Consider the following 16,602-nt stretch of genomic DNA (forward strand, 5'->3'; position numbering starts at 1 on the left):
AAATTTTATTTCATAGCCATGATTGTCACATGTGGGTTACCATGTTCAAGAAAGTTTGTGTGATTTGGAGGTGGTGGGAAAAATCACATGTTTTCAAAAACTGGCTTAAGTTAGACCAAATGGCCCCTCCGGAATGCGGTCATTTTTTCGACCACCTCCAAATGACCTCAACTTTGGCACACATGATCTATTGCACAAACAAAGGTGGGTCCAAAGGTTTTATATTTTTTTGAATTTTTTATTAATTCATAATGCCCTCTAGACTGACTGGTCAAAACATCGGTCTGCACCTAAGGGGGGCATTGTAAAAAATTCTTTCTATATTTTTGAAATTATTTGAATTTATAATGCCCTCTTAAATTTGTTTATCTTTTTAATGCCCTCTTATTTTTTTTAATTTTTTATTTATTGAACTAGGTTTACAAGATGGCTAGGATGGCCCATGCTTTTCCTTTTGTTTATTTTTTTTCCTTTTCCTTCACTTTACATAAAAATTACCTGAGCACTCCAAAAATAACATAAAAATTACATGACCCCTCAAATAATAACATACAAAAAATTCAAAAGGTATTTTTATCAAACACATCTTTTTGAATATGTATATTTTCTTTTCTTCTAAATTTATATTTAATTCCTTCACACTTTGATGATGGAATATTTGCTCTGTAATTGCAACACGGGTTCAAGTGATGGAACATTTCATCTTTTTGCTTATTCAAATTATGAGTTGGTGGAATGTGTGAGGATGAACAATTATCAGTAACTTTACTAAACCCCATGTACTATATTTCATGACAGCCATTTAGGAACATTGCGACATTCAATATTTGGTATAATTGGCACATGGGCACAGCATGTTGCACTTGCCCACAGCATAGACAAGTGTTGCAGCATGTCTCAAGCAACACTGAAGCGCCATTTGTTTTTTTCGCACCATCGAAACAACAACTAAACATGAAGGAAGCATTCACCACCATTAAAGATAAGGCCACACATATATAGATTGCATTCTAATAGGTAGCAGGCAGTTCACAACAGATCCAGTTCAACCACACAATACATTACATTACATTAATATATCAAGTTTTCTCACAGTTCAGACCCAGATGCAGCTTTCCCAAAAGTAAAACATCATCAAATATACTGATGATGAGTACGGCTTCCAGCTTCCGATGATCAGCATGATGTACGACTACAGGTCAAGGTTTCTCAGGACCTTCAGGAGCGCCTTATGCTGACCAATGATCCTGTAGTCATGACTGGAGATCGATGTAGCCCGGCAATGTTCTATCAGATGCTCCAATAACCCAGACCTGGGCTTGGGCTTGCTGCAGTAGGGGCACCGGTACTTTTCGTTCCTCCAGTTGTAGTACTTAGCAGGTCCTTGGGCCCTGATCTTCAACACCTCCTTCTCTTCAAAGGACTCGAAGTTCCCCTCGACCACATCATCTCCAGATTCATACTGCACAAATTAATGACTGGCCTTACCTCGTACGGCTCATCTTCATCAGACTCATATGGGTAGAATCCAGTCTTGTCCCACTTCCTCTTGTTGCCCACAAGATCCTCCTCCTCCTGCTATATTGTCAAACAAGCACATCATTTACAATGAATTGAATTGCAGTTCACAGAATGTCATTACAAACAAAATTGTGAATGTGAACCACATTGGTATGTTGCAAGTGACCAAATGCTTTCCTTATAAATACAGGATCTAAGCAATCAATCAACAGACAAATGATGTCCTTCATAAATGCTAATGAAAATGCAAGCTGGATTCTTGACATTCCCTGGATAAACCCAACACTTTACTTTTGAGGGAATTACCCCCCCCCACACACACACACACTACTTAATGGAAACATATAGTATATTTTGTTGCTAGGATCCTACGTTGGAATGTTTACTTCACACTTTACATATAGTATATAATAATTACAGAAGCCAACTACAAATTTTAATATGCACAAATTACTGTTTTGGGGACAATGCAGCAAAGCTCCTACACATATTAACATAATGCAGTAGTTAATTAGGTACAACTTCAACTATAAATGCATACATCTCCAACAAACATCTAAAATTTCATTACTTACCTAAACAACAACAAATTATACTATAGATGAATCTTGTATCATCTAAATCAATTCATTGGCACATCTTAATTAATGCATTCCAAATCAAGTATGTTTCCATCCAGTATCATTGAACCACAGATCAAATCAAATAATTATAAATGTCAGCAGCATTGAACTACAGATCTAATAATCATATGACATCTATTTGACCTTAAATCCCCCCTTAAATAAGGTAGTCATCCTCATACTAATTAAATTCTAACAAGCAAAATTTCAACTACTAATCTAATAAGCATCTGAAAAACCCCAAGATGGTTTTATCTCTGAAGCAACGGCATTGCAGAGGATGTTCAATGCTGTCAACATCTCTGAAGCAACAACAAAATTCCTCTACTAACCCAAAGTAAATAAGTATAGACTGCCCCTTCCCCTCGACCATGCTTCCCCTCTCCTTCAGAAGCCCCAATCCAGCACAACAAAATCCAGCCCTTGAGAAGCTCTTTTTGATTAACATGACAACACCCAGTACATGAGCACATCCTTCACTATATTTACAACCAAACTAATGCACCATCTAATCACCTCACGTAGACAATTTCCAAAAACACAAGGCCATGCACAACCCATCTCATAGCCTCTGCCTGACAGGCATCAATCAAGCAACAAATAACTGCAACTATGACAACATGCATCAATCAAGCATCTAAGAATTGCAACTATGACAGCCATAATCCCTAGAACTAAGCATCCATTTAATTAATCATCAAGCCAAAGAACTAAAGCAGGCACCAACCCAAACTAATACAAAAGTATATATTTGACTCCAAACACCTAAAGAATTGCAAAAATTCCACTACTAATCTAATAAGCATCTGAAAAAACCCCATCCCTCAATCTGGCTACTTCTAACCTAATCTAATAATCATATGTGGTCCACCATTCTTGCACGAATCAAATACACGAAAACCTTAATGCAGAGAAAACCCTACCTCCAACAAATCTAACCAACCAAAGTTCTGGCCACAAACCCTACAATCTAAAAACTACCAACTAAAAGTTAGCCGCACATACCTTCTGCTCCGCTTCCTCCTCGCCGGAGCCGGCCTCCACCTTCTCCACCTTCTCCACCTCGTGCGCCTCGCCAGAGCCCGCCCCCACCTTTTGCGCCTCGCCAGAGCCCGCCTCCACCTTCTGCGCCTCGCCGGAGTTGGCCAAAGCGGGCGCATCTGGCTGGACCGCGCCGCTGCGGCCCGCCCCCTCCTTCTCCAGATCTCCAGCGGAGGGAGCACCGCGCTGGACGCCGGCACGCCCCCTCACAAAGGTGCCCGCAGCGATCTGTCGCGCCTGCTCCACCAGATCTGCGCCCCAATCGGGGCGCTCGCCTCCTGCGTCCGCCATTGCGATGGAGAGGATGCGGTGAGGGAGACGAGGAGGTTGGAGAGGAGAGGGAGTGGGGAGTGGAGAGTGGAGAGAGGGAGACGATGCGGCGGGGGGAAATGATGGGCGATGCGGTCGGAGGTGGTTGCCGTCCACATTTATATGATGGGACAGTTTTGGCAACTACCCGTGACACGTGCTGCCCCACGCGCGGGCGGCTTCTTTTTCTTTTTTTTTGCGGGGGGCGCGCGGGCGCGGGCGGCTTCACGCGTGCACGAAAGGCCGCCGTATACGGACGGGCATACGTATACGGCCGGGCATACGATCTAACCGGGCCCGTACGGGCCTCCCAGGGCTCCTCGACGGCTATACGCGGGGGCAACAAAGACGATCGTGCCCCTCGTTATGAACCGTTTTTGGTTCATCCTGGCCGTCGATGTGTTTTCCCACCCCGCGTTTAGCCCGGGGGGGAGCACCGGAGCAGAAACGCCGCCACTTAGCATAGATCGACTTGAAAAGTGAGAACGGGACGGCCCAGATATTTGAAAGATGTGTCAAAATAATATCGATAGGATCGACATGCACGCGGCGTAACTGACGCGTCCAATACAGTTCAAGTCGGTCGGTTACTCCATTGATGTTATGCATGAAGTTGTCCGTCGGAGTATGGTCGAATTTCTGATTTTCAAACCGCCCAGTGTTGATTTACTACGGGATTCTTCAAAATCGCCGAAATTTGCACCGTCCAACTACAAAACATGGCGCTGCTTTTGCCCTCAGATTGTTTTCACGCTGATTTTCGCTGATGCAGTGGTTTTTCTTGTCACCGTCCAACTAATATGTGCTCGCATGCCATGCTAGTACAGCCACGTAGGGAAATTATTCGAAGCAGGGAGGAGCTTCCAAGCCTCCAAGGTCTAAGGTCACGGCCGACTGGCCGGTTTTAGAATTCAACTTGACAACCTGCAGGAAGGAAGAATCCGGCCGGTCGGCCGGTGACCGGCCGTGAGCATACTTCCGTGTGAACCATGACAAGTAGTAGCCCCATCTGGATTGCGATATGCGACGTACTCCACATTTAGCATATGTGCCCCTTTTTCCGAGTTATTACGTTTTTGTGATGTGGTAGACGAGTGGAGTTGATGTGTCAGTCACATAGAGCTCCACAAAAGTACAATTGCAAGATCTAACTGGATCAAAGCAAGTCAGACCTAGGCATTACTATGAGAGATACTGTGTGAACACGCAGAAATGAAAAGTACTCGTTGGTTTGGAGAACCTCGTCGAAAATCATATATACGCCAATAGTTGAAGATTTTCTCTAGAATATATGTGCATCCATACATCTCTAATTTGTACGGTTAAATACAAAATCGCTAGCTAATCTATTAGGAAAATTAGTATCATGACATATCACGAAACATTTTTCATGATCATCTTACAGTTCGGCACTAACATATTTATATTCTACAAAGTACAAGCTGTCAAGCCACAAAATCAATTGTGTGAAGGGTACCCTGGCTCCTGCTCTCTACGAACTCATCTAGGGTTTTCCTGCCTCTCGTCGGCGCCGCCGCCGGTCCGCCTTGTCTCCAATGGTCTTTGGAGGCGCGGTGGATCCCGGTCTTTGCTGGCAGGAGGGCTCCATTTTTAGGTTCTTTTCCGTGTTTTGTTAGGGTTTGTGATATGCTCAAGAAGACGAGACGCTGGCGGTTTCTTGAAGATGGAATAAGATCCTCCCCGTCTAGCCCCGTCCCGGTGATGTCTCAAGCATCGTCCGAAGGCGTGTGGAAGTTTGTCTCCGGCGGATCTCGTGGGATCCGGTCGGTGTTTGTCTTCGGTGGATCCGATTGGGTCCGATCTTCGTTCGTCTACGTCTGTGTGTCTGCAGGTTGGATCTTTCCGACATACACTTCTCTTCATCGATGACAGTTGCTATTCTGGTGCGCTGGTCCTACGGGGCCTTAGCACGACGACTTAATTACCAACTGCCTACTACAACAATGTTTGTCCAACTCCGACGAGGGAGGGCGATGACGGCGGCGCGCTTCGGCTCGCTTCGGTGCTTATAGTTGTTGCTAGGTGGTCTACGGACCTGAATGTAAATTTTACTTCTAGTGTTCTATGTACTACCTTGACAGTCGATGAATAGATCAAAAGTTTCTCGCAAAAAAAAAATATACAAGCTGTCAAAGTTAGACGTTCAAGACTGTGTTTATGCTCCAAAGTGACATAATACATACTATCTCAAAGTCAGAACTAAAAAGTAAAGCCTACGTACTCAAAGTCCTCCGGCCCTTGCTTACATGTGCAAGGAATAACAGCGACCCCTGCTCTAATTAAGCTTCATTGGTAAACCTAACACAATGATTAAACCAGACGCACGATAGGGGCATCTCCAACATTGATCCGCAAACCTCTCGCAACCGTTTGGACCGCGTGATCCGGACCGCGGAGAGTCATCCAACACCCACCTGTATCGGTCCGCTGAGTGGTCCGGACGCGATTTCTCCCGTAAACTGGAGACAAAAGTGGGGAAGGTTTACGGGAGTCTGGACCAATCCCAATCCCGCTTCTGACTGCCTTGACCCACCAAAACCCCCTCCCCCTCCCGCGCGTTTACGGTGAGCGCCGCTCCAGAGCGTCAGCACCCGCATTCATGCCTGGCCGGAGCGGACGCGACCGCTCACAGGTGTCGGCATTGAAGCGGTGCACCGGCTGAGAGAGCGCCACCCACACCGCTTTTCCGTGCAGGTGACTGCCACGCATTCAAACGACACGACGGCCGCCCGTCCGTCTGTCTGCCGCCCGCATTGATGGCACGCGGTCGAGGCGTCTCGTCCGACGCTACCTGTCCGTCCCTCTGTCGCCCACCGGTGCTATATAAACCGATGTCGCGGTTATAGCCATAGTCATCCCTCTCCACACCACTCCGCATCATGGATCCCCCCGCCGCCAAAGCACTCTAGGATGGACTGACGTCGAAGCAGAAGAAAGCCATGACTGCCACTGCTGTTGACTAGTAGGCCGGCAGGCACCCAGACGACGCGCAAATGGAGGACGCCTCCGAAGACGAGCCAGCGCCACCCTCCTCTTCCTCCGTGGCAACCTCCTCCTCCGCTCCATCCCGGCTGATGCATTGCACCATGACCATCGGCGAGGCCCATGCCCATTATATGAACATGGTGTGGGAGGAGCAGTTCCGGGAGGCGCAGGCCAACGCCAACTACAACCCACAACCTCCTCCAGGAGCATCTGCAAGAGGAGGAGCAGGTCGCCGCCAGCATGGCGGTTGCGCTGGATGCGAACTTGGCGAAGCAGGAGGCGCTGCTCGAGTCCTACCGCTTCACCCGCGAGATCCACCTCGCCCGCTGGCGGTACCGGCAGCGGGTGGCGGAGGTGGCGGCCAACAACAACGAGCGCGACGACGACGCTGGTGAGGCGTTGTTCGGCGACACCGAGGAGGAGGACATCGTCGAGGCTGCGCCCCGGTGACAGGATGATGAAGAAGATGGCAGGTCTGCGGGCGCCGCCGGACACGAGGAAGAGTAGTGTACGGTAGGTCGCCGGCGCTCGGGTTCTAGGAAGGCCACCGCTCCTTCCCTCCCGTCGACGGTAAGCTTGGTGGGCTGAGCATCTTCGACCGATTAGTCGCTTGGCGGTGACGTCGAGGCGAACAGTTTCAGTTCCCGGGGCTCCGAAGGCGGTGGTCAAGGAGGAAGAGCTGGAGAGCACCGAGGTGGAACTGGAGATGGTGAAGCTTCAGTTCTCAGGGCTGATGGCCGGAGACGGGGACTGGACGCCAGCGATTATTTATATTAGGTATTAATTATACTCCAGAGCCCACCTAGGGCCGCATTGATGTATTTGTAATGAAATCCGTTATATTTATATAAAATCCGGTATGTTTATATGAAATCCGGTCTTGTTTATATGAATTCCGAACTTGTTTGAACGAATTTCGTCTGGTTGGTTCGAGTTGTTGTGAAAATGTATACGGCTACGGTTCGATGTCGATCTCCAGCATCCACGTCCACGAATTGATCTCCTCAGTCCGCGGACAGATGTGAGAGATTTTTTACGGGTTGCGGTTGACGATACCCTAAGTTCTATGGATGGCCACTTAGCGACTAAATGGGCTGAAAAGGAAAAGGAACACGGGGCTTGACGAGATCGAGCTCGAGCCGGCCAGTTGCGCGTTGTTATGCGCCAAGCCAACCAGAGCTGTGCACGTATGCTATACCATGCGTTCGTCAGTCGACATGCACGGGCCAACACCAGTATTATCTCTGTACCAAAATTTTAGACGTTTCTACGGTTCAATTGGTACGGAAGGAGTATAAAGCAGGCCTGAACACTAGTATAAAGCAGGCACAATTGCCCGTACAGTTTCAACTCATGCCAACATACAAGGCCAAACACTGGAACGTATAGAAAACATGTCAGAGGCCTCTGTTAGCAAACACGACTAACCAGGAGCTAGCATATGCATACCTGATGATATATACATACTTCCATGTTAGACTCCAAGGAAATTACGTACTCTGGTATGGCTCATAACTGGAACTTCTGACCGCGACAGTCACGTGCGTCCAATTAGCAGACATGGACCTGAGAGTGACTAAGCGGGACCTGCCAAGACCAAGACACGGAGATAAGATGGACACGCACGCGACGTGCACGACGCGCGCAATCCAGCGCAAATCTATTACGTACCGGCTAAGTATTACAACACGGCTGGTTATCTTACCCTCAAAAAAAAAACACGGCTGGTTATCTATAGCTGCATCAGCCGGCCATGGATGCAGGGTCTCAGAAACTTCCCCTGACACTTATCCTTACGTGTGTAAGATTTAACAGCAACGTCCGGCGTGGGCAATACAAATCTGTCAGCCAATCCGACACTGAACGTGGACAAGTAACACAAGGGGCTACAGATAGCCACGTACGTACGTAACTGGAGTATGAATTAAGGAACTGCAGAGAAGTCGACAGCAGTTGCACCAGGACCAGTGGTTTCAGTCGACATGTTGCGCTTCCATACGCATCAGTTCTCTCTAGAACACAAGTAAAAGTCTTAATTGCTACCCTCTATTTGGTTGATTAAGTCCATTAATATTTTGTTAGTGGGACACTGGGATTCTATTGAGTATATACAGAAGGAACATATGAAGTCTGCTTGATGCAGTTTCTCCATTGAGTATTCAGAAAGGCACCTCACGCAGTGACATGCAAGGAATGAGTCTTCTACCGGTGGTGTAGAAGGATTAGACTCTTGAGAGCGGCGTGCAGATAACTCTCTCAGAAATTTAAATTTAAGAAGAGGTAGTTAGTTAACAGTGAGCGTTGTACACAATATCCATAGGCTCTTGTGGAATAAACTTACGAGTTAAAACAGAAGAAGGTGAAGAGTGTTCATTTCTGTGTGTTCCAACTTCCATACCTAACTAGTAGGTTTGACCACGGCTAGAGGAGTGAATTGATCTGTCAGTTAGGCTCCCATTCCTCCCAATTTGATTGCATTCCCTATCAAGTTTATGTGGGATTTTAGTCCTGGCCAGCCTCCAAAGCCGTTGCTTCAGCATTACCAGGACATGCATGTCCGTGGATGTCCTCGCCGTCCCTGTACAGCCACGTACATGGCAGGCAACTATCGAAGCAGGCCAGGAGCCTCTGGCAGTCTGGCTGGCAGCCAACCGGCCGCCGGTCTGAGAACTCAACTTGACATCCGGGAGGAAGAATCCGGTGACCATGAACATATACTTCCGAGTGAATCACGCCAAGCAAAAGCAGTAGTCCCATTACGATTGCAACGTACGCCCACTTATAATAGATCGACCTGAAAAGTGAGAACGGGACGGCCCAGATATTATTTAAAAGACGTGTCAAAATAATATCAATAGGATCGACATGCACGCGGCGTACCTGACGTATCCAGTACAGTTCCAGTCGGCCGGTTACTCCATTGATGTTAATGTTACCAAAACACTAACGCCCACACGTGTGGGCGTTACCCAACTCGCCCACACGCCTGGATCGTCGTTCACTGTCTTTTGCATGATTCTTGACACGAAAAGGTGGATTTGGTGTGCCACGTAGGACGGGACTGGTGTGTGAGTGTTGGAGAGTTTGCCCACGCGCCCGCACCACGTTGTTTGCCAGCTACATTGTGTGGGCGAACTGCTTTTCGCCCACATAGCCACCAACTAGGTTATGCGCGTGTGGGCGAACTGCTTTTCGCCCACACGACACTACTACCTTGTGGATGGCAACTGTAGTTACGCGAACGTGGCAACTCGGTACACACACATGGCAACTGTGATTCTTTGCCACATGGCAACTGCAGTTACGCGAACGTGGCAACTCGGTACACACACATGGCAACTGTGATTCTTTGCTACACTGCAACTGCAGTTGCCCGTACGTGGCAACCAGATAAACACACATGACAACTGTGATTAACAATACATGTCAATTATGGTTGGACCACACGTGGCAACTAGGTAAACACACATGGCAACTACTATTTTGACCATATGTGGCAAGTAGTTAATCACACACGGCAACTACGATTTGATTACACGTGGCAACTACCATAAATTAGACATGTCAATTATAGTTAACCAAAACAGATAGAGTTGCCATGCTTTTACAACTACACTTGCCATCCCGGATAATTACATCTGCCAACCAGGATGGCAACTAAATCGTCATCCCGCAGGGTACCTAACGTAGCTGCGTCATGACGTGTGGGCATTTTTGCTTCGTGCCACACGCACGGGGTGGAGATGAGTAGTACTTGTTGGGCGTGTGGCACGAAGTAGCCGCGCCCACACATGTGGGCAATTCTAATATTCGCCCACACACAGCCCGTGTGGACTGCCTCCTGCTCACACCACACACGGTATGTGTGCGCATGTCGTATATGCCACACGTGTGGGACTGAGATCCAGTGCCTCGCCTCTGTCAAGGCACCACGCGCCTTGAGGCTTGGAATCTGACGTCCAATGTGCATCCAACGGCTATCCAGAGTCAACGCGGAAACTACCAGGCCTCCACTCGTCCCCGTCCTCGATTCCTCACGCGCGAGGCAAAATAAACCGCGGCAAGAAAGCTTCGCGGGCGGGAACTCGCTCTGCGCCGTCGCCGCTGTGGGGAGGGAGGCATGGGAGCTCCCGCGGCGGCCACCGGATAAACGGCCTCCGCTCGTCTCTGACGGCGCCCTCGCTCCCCTACGACTCTTCCTCGTCCCGCTGTGCTGGCAGCTGTCCGTCGCGACCGGCCACCTCTGTCTGCTCCCTCCGCCCTCATCCGGCGGCTCGCTTCACCCATCTCTGGCTGCTCCCTCCGCCCGCATCCAGCGGCTCGCTCCGCACCCTCCAACGCTCGTCGGCCACGGCGCCTGCCCGTGCAGCAGAAAACTGAACGCCAACTTCAGTTCAGACTCCAACAGGCAACAGGTAGTTCTCTGTTCAGTACTGTCTCTGTTAATCTGTATATGAAAATCGTGCTAGATGGCAGCTTGTTAATACTTTGAACACGAATTTCCAGTGTGATGGCAGCTTGTTAATACTGAAAAATTGTGTTGGATCAATATTGTCTCGATTCTCATGAATTCATATGTGAATTGATCGATGTGTTTCCTGCCTTATTTGACAGAATTCTTGTGCTGATTGAGATGATGTGTTACGCAATTTGATTATTGTGCTATGCAATTGTGAGTGGTGTGCATTTGCAAGAATTGTGCAATGGGAGAAATACTGTAGTCATGAAGAATTATGTACTGAAGTCTTTGTATTGAATACTTTTCTGATGTTGGTTTGCTGTCTGGTTAAGTATATTTGCTTTTGTCTTCAGTTAACTGAATTTCGTATCTGTGTATGGCTAACTGAAATTTTTTGTTTGTGTGCAGATGTATGCTGCTCTTGCCTTGCGTCTGTCTCATGGTCAGGGCGGACCATCGGAGGGAGACGTCGATTGGAGGGGGTCCGTCGTCGACAGCCGCTGGAACGGGCGGAGGTAGCCGCCCGATTGGAGACCTTCAACGGCCGCGTTCATGGTCTGTTTGCCGGAGCGGGGCGGGGAGGAGTGGGGGCAGAGCGGCATGCCACCGTCGTTGGAGCTCCCTTCCCCACGGCGGCGACGGCGGCAGAGGAGTTCCCGCCCGCGAGCCAGTGGCGGTTTTTCTTTCCCGTGTTGCCTCGCGCGTGAGGACTCGAGGACGGGGACGAGTGGAGGCCTGGTAGTTTCTGCGTTGACTCTGGATAGCCGTTGGATGCACATTGGACGTTGGATTCCAGGCCTCAAGGCGCGTGGTGCCTTGACAGAGGCGAGGCACCGGATCTCAGTCCACACGTGTGGCAGTTATCGGTATCCTAATGTTATGCATGAAGTTGTCGGTCGGAGTATGGACGAAGTTCTGATTTTCAAACCGCCTAATGTTGATTTGCCACCGGATTCTTCAAAATCGCCGAAATTTGCACCGTCCAACTACAGAACATGACATAATAACTTTTGCCCTCATATTGTTTTAATGCTGATTTTCGCTGATGCAGTGGTTTTTCTCGTGAATGTGGATCCTTATAAAGTTATAATCACCCCTCAATCAACATGGAAAGAACCTACTCAAGTACTATATAAAATAATAATAATAATGGTTTGAAGAAGATTGGGAAGATATAGCACACAAGCCTTTTTTTAAATCTTACTATTACTAAAATAAAACTCATATGGTGTGCTTCACTCTTACACTCCAACATGTTATTACTTTTGTGGTCTCAGCAACAATTTATTCTAGTTGTTATTAGCATCTACTCCTTCCGTTTCAAAATAGATGACTCAACTTTATAATAATTTTAATATAAAGTTAATACAAATTTGGGTCATCTATTTTGGAACGGAGGAAGTATGAATTATACATACTCCTCTTGTTTAATTTATAGGGAGTCACCATAGCACGAGAGTCTACCATATCATGCAATATGTGCCATGAGACCACGCACGCTCAGCCGCTCATTGGGATATTCCTTTCAGTGTTTGCCATAACATTCCAATTCTTGATGAACTTTTAACAACACACTTGGATCCACCGTTGCAGGATGCTACTCCCTCCGTTCATTTTTGTAAGTCGTTTCAGACAACACAAAATAGGCTGTTTTGTACATTGTCTGAAATGTTTTAAGGTCTTATAAAAGTGAACGGAGGGAGTACCAAAGATGGCGTGGTTTCAGCCTATATCAAAAACCCCACATATATATACGTGGATGTGAGATCGAGCGCACGTAAGTAATAAGAACACTAATATGTGCTCACCATGTCATGCTAGTACAGCCACGTAGGGAAAAATTTCGAAGCAGGGCAAGAGTTTAGTAAGGTCACGGCCGACTAGCCGGTTTTAGAATTCAACTTGACAACCTGCAGGAAGGAAGAATCCGGCCGGTCGGCGGGTGACCGGCCGTGAGCATACTTCCGTGTGAACCATGACAAGTAGTAGCCCCATCTGGATTGCGACGTACTCCACATTTGGCATATGTGCCTCTTTATTCTTACACCCCCTTTTCCGAGTTATTACGTTTTTGTGACGTGGTAGACGAGTGGAGTTGATGTGTCAGTCACATAGAGCTCCACAAAAGTACAATTGCAAGATCTAACTAGATCAAAGCAAGTCGCAGAGGTGAAAAGCAGTCGTTGGTTTGGAGAACCTCGTCGAAAATCATATATGTGGCCAATAATTGAAGATTTTCTCTAGAATATGTGCATCCACACATCTCTAATTTGCACGGTAAATATAAACGCATTAGCTAATGTGTTTTTAGTAAAATTAGTACGTTTCATCACATATGTCAAGAAACAGTTTTCATGATCATATTACAGTTTGGCGCCAACATATTATAAACCACTACAAAGTACTACCTCCGTACCAAAATATAAAAAGTTTTTATTGAACTGCAAAAACGTCTTATATTTTGGTAGGGAGATACTGTCAAAGTTAGACGTCCAATACTCGCCCAAAGATAATAATCAGGCGTTCAAGACTCTGTCTATGTTCCAGAATTGACTCATATATTTACTTGCGAACTGATGGAGTAAAAGATTACATTCTAACTTCTGCAAGAATTAAAAAGCACAGCTTAGGTAGCTAGCCATTAGGCGTGATGTCGGAAACTTCTCAAAGTCCTCCTGCCCTATCCTTACATGTGTGGTTTAACAGCGACCCATGTAATTAAGCATCCGCCAGTTAACCTAATAATAGTACAATGATTACATCGCATGCACGTAAGTTCTATAGACGGCCACGTAACGACTTAATTGGCTCGAATGGAAAAAAGAACTCCACGGGGCTTGACGAGGTCGAGCTCGAGCCGGCCAGTTGCGCCAACCCAACCAGACTTGTGCACGTATGTTACGTTACCATGCGTGACTCGTCAGTCGACATGCGTGGGTGGCGTACCCAACTCGACGGCCTGAACACTATAAAGCGGGCACAATGCTCGCACAGTTCCATCCATCTCGTGCCAACATACATAGCCAAAGCACTCGAACGCGTATAGAAAACATGTCGAGTCCTCTGCTTGTTGCAATGGCCGCGGCGGCAATCGTCGTCGCCTGCTGTTTAGCGGCGTGTCCGGTCGGCGCGGGCGCGAGCGCTGGTGACTTCTACGACAACTTCGTGGTGAAGTGGGGCACGGACCCAGACCCCGACCGGCGGGTCGAGATCGTCGACGGCGGGCGGCTGGTGACGCTCACCCTCAACAACGTCTCCGGCGCCGGGTTCCAGTCCCGGGACGCCTTCCTCTTCGGCGAGTTCACCATGGAGATGAAGCTCGTGCCGGGCGACTCGGCCGGCACGGTCACCACCTTCTACGTAAGCCCGTCTCGCCTAACCACCAATACTTTTCATGCGACTTCTCTCCCAGATATCGTCCGATCATGCGTTGAATGCATGCACCAACATACTTTCCTTCCAATTTGATGTACGTACACGTACGGGCGTATATTGGGCCTGTGTTTTGACTGTGCATGCACGATGATGTTGATGATGCAGCTGACATCCAAGGACCCGACGGCGGCGGGGGACGGGCACGACGAGATCGACTTCGAGTTCCTGGGCAACGTCAGCGGGGAGCCGTACCTGATGCAGACCAACGTGTTCGCCCAGGGGGTCGGGGGCAGGGAGCAGCGGTCCTACCTGTGGTTCGACCCGACAGAGGACTTCCACAACTACACCATCCTCTGGAACCCTCTGAACATCATGTACGTGCTCATCGACGTGTCCCCCATGCACGCATCTAATCATTCATTCATTTCTTGCATATTTAAATATATCATTCGAATCTTGCAAATATGTGATGTTTCTAACGTTGTGTTGTCTCAGCCAAGCTAGCTAGTAGCTGAAAATTAAGCAGGCGTGAGCCCGACGATAAGTACATGAAGACCAAACGCGAGAGGACAAATGTTTGTGCCTGGAGACGACTCTTTCAACGCGTGTTCACGCATGAAAATATGACCGTTTAGCTGAACTTGCCGGCCCGAAATATCATATACGTATGGGCTTGCGCGCACCAAGTTTTTGGGCCTTCCTCCCTGGTTTGTCCTAGGCCCGTTTACTCACAAGATATTTTTTCCCGTTCTCAGAAAAAAATATCTCTTCTTCTCAAAAAGAAAAAAAGGAAAAATATATCTCAAAAAAATTACACGGTCTTTCCTTTTTTCTTTTCTTTGCGAACCTCCTCCTCTGCCCTCTCAAATTCATTTTTCTGAAACAACGAGCCTCCTCCTCTGTCCTCTCGAAAAAGATAAAGCGATGATTTGTCTCAAATAAAAGTATGCAAAAATGGAAGGCGACTAGTATGTTTCGTTTCGGTCAGAAGGTAGGAGAGCTAGAGCACGTAAGACTCAAAAAATTCGTCCAAATTAAACAACCATTTTATAGGAACCTTTCACTGTCGGTTTGGAGCCGAGGAAGGTAGAAAAGACTTGAACAGCAACTTGATACTCCGGCCATCTGTGAGACGATATCATTCTAAACCCTCTCGGAAAGAGGGCTTAATTTAGCCGCGTCGGCATATTTGGAAGCACGAGAGCACCACCTGTCCCAGCCAGCTGCTCTTTCAAACGAAGAAGCGATCGAGGAAAACGTGAGGAGGCACATGAGGTGCCTGCGCAGGTAACATGCACGTCAACTTAGCCCCTAAACAAACCAGCTAATGATGCGATAATCGTACTGGTACGCGGAGTCAAATGCTAGATTCTGCCAAAACAGAAATTTTTTACCCGGCATCTGAATCAAAATCTCGGCAAATTCAATAGCACCCAAGGCCAGTTGGCCCATCCATGCATCCAGGCATCTTCTCATCACTGCACTGACCGAATTAATGCATCGGATCTCCTGCATCTGTCTGACAATTTGTTTCCGTCGATGCTCTGTTTTCCAGCTTCTCTGTGGACGGCGTGCCGGTGCGCGTGTTCCGGAACCACGACGCGAACGGCGTGCCGTACCTGAGCAGGCAGGCGATGAAGGTGCACGCCACCATCTGGGACGGCGACACCTGGGCCACCCGCGGCGGCCGGGTCAAGATCGACTGGGCGCACGCGCCCTTCGTCGCCTCCTACGGGACCTACGCCTCCAGCGCCTGCGTCTCCGCGGCCGGCAACGGCGATCAGGACGGAGCGCCGTCGGCCTTCTGCTGCCCGGGCGACGCCTCGTCGTGGATGGCCCGGCGGCTGGGGCCCGACGGCGAGCGCGCGGTGGCGTGGGCGCGCGACACGTACATGGTGATGGACTACTGCGACGACCCCTGGAACCTGGGCCGCCCCGCCGAGTGCGACATGGACCAGCTCGCCTCTGCCGTCTGATTGTTCGGTTCCGTCGGCCATACTACCGCACACGTGTCGTCGTGTTATTAGACGAGACAGACGTACGGTGTTTGTGTTGGTGCTTCTAGCGTAGCCTGCTAGGTCGTCTCACTCAAGATGTGACGTGTAGGCGTAGCGTATATAATACAGGATCTAACCAGGAGTTTCTCTAGCGGATCGTAGTAAGGATGATTCCTGCAGAAACCTGCCCCTGCTGTAACCTGTAGCCGAGTAATTCATGCATATACAGACGCTGAGATAAGATTAACTCATTTCTCGACATCTTGAGCCT

At 48.3% G+C, this 16,602-nt stretch overlaps 2 protein-coding genes across 2 annotated transcripts; both read left to right on the forward strand.

Moving 5' to 3' along the window:
- The first annotated feature begins 6,740 nt into the window (after positions 1-6,740).
- On the forward strand, positions 6,741-11,886 carry LOC123191857 (uncharacterized). Its single transcript, XM_044604430.1, has 3 exons — positions 6,741-6,946; positions 10,486-10,915; positions 11,368-11,886. The coding sequence occupies exons 1-3, from the start codon at positions 6,741-6,743 to the stop codon at positions 11,476-11,478; spliced, it is 747 nt and encodes a 248-aa protein (XP_044460365.1). The 3' UTR covers positions 11,479-11,886.
- A 2,064-nt stretch (positions 11,887-13,950) lies between these two features.
- Positions 13,951-16,582, forward strand: LOC123190265 (putative xyloglucan endotransglucosylase/hydrolase protein 13). Its single transcript, XM_044602880.1, has 3 exons — positions 13,951-14,319; positions 14,500-14,708; positions 15,890-16,582. Exons 1-3 carry the CDS (start codon positions 14,011-14,013, stop codon positions 16,308-16,310), a joined length of 939 nt encoding a protein of 312 aa, XP_044458815.1. The 5' UTR covers positions 13,951-14,010; the 3' UTR covers positions 16,311-16,582.
- The last annotated feature ends 20 nt before the right edge of the window (positions 16,583-16,602 follow it).

Source organism: Triticum aestivum, chromosome 2A, assembly GCF_018294505.1.
Source record: "Triticum aestivum cultivar Chinese Spring chromosome 2A, IWGSC CS RefSeq v2.1, whole genome shotgun sequence".
In the NCBI taxonomy this organism is placed as follows: domain Eukaryota; kingdom Viridiplantae; phylum Streptophyta; class Magnoliopsida; order Poales; family Poaceae; genus Triticum; species Triticum aestivum.